A 3,356-nucleotide genomic window follows, 5' to 3' on the forward strand; every position below is an offset into this window, starting at 1 on the left:
ATCTGTTACAGATCATGCTGGTCAACCAGGTTTAGTTTTCATATTTTACCAGCTAAACCAGGAGCAAAAACCAGACTGGGTCACCATTAACATTGTGACAGGTTTAAGCTGGTCTCTCAAAAAGGCAGGCTTTCTATGCAAATGAACTTCAGTTCCTTGTCATATTAGCACAACTACTTAAATTGGACTCATTTTTAGTCAGTTTCTATGAGCAGAATCACTAAATCAGCCTTAATTTAAGTCATGGTTACTTTATATCTCTTGCTATTGATGGCTGTCATCTCTTGTAAGTATCTTCTCTTATAGTGTAAACAAATACAAAATCTCTGTGATTTATTAAAGAATTTATGTCTATTCGCAGGTATTGACTCGCAGATTGTGCTCACACAGTCTGAACAGCCAGTAGTTGTGTCTCCAGGTGGATCACATAAACTGACCTGTGCCTGCAGTGGATTCAGTGTGAGTGGCACTAACATGCACTGGATCCGTCAGGCACCTGGAAAAGGACTTGAATGGATCATTTATTATCATTCAGATTCATATAAGAGCTCAGCTCAGTCAGTTCAGGGCAGATTCACACCATCCAAAGACAGCTCGAATCTCTATCTGCATATGAGTCAACTGAAGACAGAAGACACTGCAGTTTATTATTGTGCAAGAGATGCACTGTGAAAACTTTAATACAGACAGCTGTTCCAAAACCATCCACAACAAGAAGGAGTTTCCTTAGATGGGTCAGCTGTTTAGATGCTGAAAAGAGATCAATGCCACGTGTAAGGACATAAATGTATATAAGGCTTTGAACATGCAAAGAAATGCAATAAACATGCCAGTACTGTATGTAAATGTCAGATCCATTATTTGTTGCTCTTTATAACATGCTATATATTAAACATTCAAGTAATGGACTGAACTCTCTTCTTTCTAAAAGAGGTCTTTCTAGTCCCTCTGTGTGATTTTATTATACTGTATATACTAAATTAGGGCTTCATCACAGTCATGTTCATTTATTTGATTAAACAATGCAATTATTTGATTTGTTAGTAAAGTTAAGGATAATGACACAGATTATTATAGACAAACACACATTTTGATATATGATATCTATAGTTTTTGAGTTTTGAAAGATCATACAAAATATAATACAATTCATATCTCCTACCAATTGCACAATCCACAAGAGACCATCCAAGTCTTTACATATTTCAATATAAATGTGGGATTATAGAAATGTATTTCCTTCAAATGCTTGTACTGTAGTCCTATCATCAGTAATGTATCGCTGCACAAATCAACATCTCCACAATTAAGACTATGGAACATAATATCTTTGGATATACAATAATGTGGTTGCTCAAAGTATGTTTTGAGTTTTAAGGCTTAGCATATAAATCTACACAAGTAAATCTGTTAATTGTATTTTATCTGGTTTACATTTTTTTTATTTTGCAGATTATTGGTGTCGATCTGTGATCATTGAACCTGGAAAATAACACCTGTACAGCCTCTGGTTTAGACTTTGATGACCGCTGGTTGGGCTGGAACAGACAAACATCAGGATCTGCACCGCCTCTGGATTTACATTCAGCAGCTATGCTGTAGCTGTGGTTAGACAGGCTCCTGGTAAAGGACTGGAATGGATTGCATACATCGGTACATCCAGCACTCCAATCTACTATTCCCAGTCAGTTCAGGGAAGATTCACAGTGTCCAGAGACGACTCCAGCAGTCAACTGTATCTACAGATGAACAGACTAAAGACTGAAGACACAGCTGTGTATTACTGTACCAGACAGTCACAGTGAATCAGTCCAATGTCAGTATAATACAAAAACAGTTCCCCATTCATGTTTGATGTAGTTACTGCTAAACAAATACATTTAACATATATATTGGTATATATGCATAATTGAAAAAAATCAAATTCCTCTTACATGCAATGTCTTCTTGTTTAATATATATTTTCTTCATTATCATTGTCACTACCAGCTGAAAATGCAGTAATTTATTTGCAGTCAGTTCACAGATATATTGTTTTTTTTCCAAAAGGTGGCACTCTTGTTAGTCAAATGAGCACACATGTCCATTCTTGGCCTATATAAACTAGTTAAGTCAAACATCACAACATAAGCAATTCATTATATATTCACCAAATTAGGTATTAATGCATGTATATCATCTCAATGACAAAATGCTAATAATACAAATAATACTGTCTTCTCAAATTATCTTATCAAAAGGGGTACTGTCCTCTTCTTTACTAACAACAACAGAGAACAAATAAAATAAATAAAAATCTTGTTGACACTCTTGTTAGTCAAATGAGCACACTGGGTGTCCTGTCTTCGCATATTTAAAAGTCAAACATCACATATATGCAAATATTAAAATGTTCACTTTTGTATTAATGCATCTCAATGTAAAAGTGTTCTTAATCTACTTTCAAACCAGTACAATTCATGAATGCATGGAAAAAATAAAGATAACTGCACAAGGCAACAATAAATACAATCATATGTCATCTTCTGTATATAGGTTCATCAGACACTGGTTAGCCGACTTAAAGCAACACTATGTAGTTTTTTACCTTTAAATAATGTCTCTAAAATTATTTCAGTGATAGAACAACTTTTAACTGGACAAATTGTACTGTTGCTGCAACCTGAGCAACCTCCTAGCTGCTACAAGCACACTCTGAATGTAGCGGTGGAGGGTAGAGCACACAGCCCCGCCCCGCCCCTCCCCCTGCCTGCAGAAGAGTGTCTGATACCAGGCACTGTTGCGCTTATCAACCACATGGGGGAGCTGTAAGTCATTTTTACATGGAAACTACAATACGAAATTAAAATGTATGATTACAAATAATACTGTCTTCTCAAATTATCTTATCTAAAAGACTTTCATCTCTCTAACAACAACAGGTAACAAATAAAATGAATCAAACTAAACAGCAAAAGTACTTGTGTTGAACATCCTAGAAAAGTTTTATAGCTGTATGCAAATTCTCCACGTGCTCTTTGTACAAAAGTGAAGTCTGTGGATCTGTAGGAGAAAGACGAATTAATCCTAATAACAAACATGTTCTTCTCATCGGCTCTACTACTGCTGGCGGCAGCTGCTTCCTGTAAGCTTTACTCATGCTTTTATCACACTTACTTAAGATTAATTTCATCAGAGATTATTATTAATAACACATTCATTCATTGTTTTTCTCAGGTGGGGTTTTCTGTGTTGAGCTCACTCAACCTCCAGCTATGATTGTTAAACCTCAAGAATCTTTCTCCATCTCCTGCACAATAACTGAATCAAGCTACTGCATTCACTGGATAAGACAACCAGCTGGGAAAGCACTGGAG

General features: G+C 35.9%; 1 gene segment (V, D, J or C); it reads left to right on the forward strand.

Annotated features, from left to right (window-relative positions):
* Positions 1-270: 270 nt before the first annotated feature.
* On the forward strand, positions 271-1,805 carry LOC129435345 (immunoglobulin heavy variable 3-48-like). The segment is given in 3 exon segments: positions 271-286; positions 362-459; positions 1,548-1,805. Coding segments are annotated over 3 exon segments (372 nt in total).
* Positions 1,806-3,356: the final 1,551 nt, after the last annotated feature.

Source organism: Misgurnus anguillicaudatus, chromosome 19 (assembly GCF_027580225.2).
Source record: "Misgurnus anguillicaudatus chromosome 19, ASM2758022v2, whole genome shotgun sequence".
In the NCBI taxonomy this organism is placed as follows: domain Eukaryota; kingdom Metazoa; phylum Chordata; class Actinopteri; order Cypriniformes; family Cobitidae; genus Misgurnus; species Misgurnus anguillicaudatus.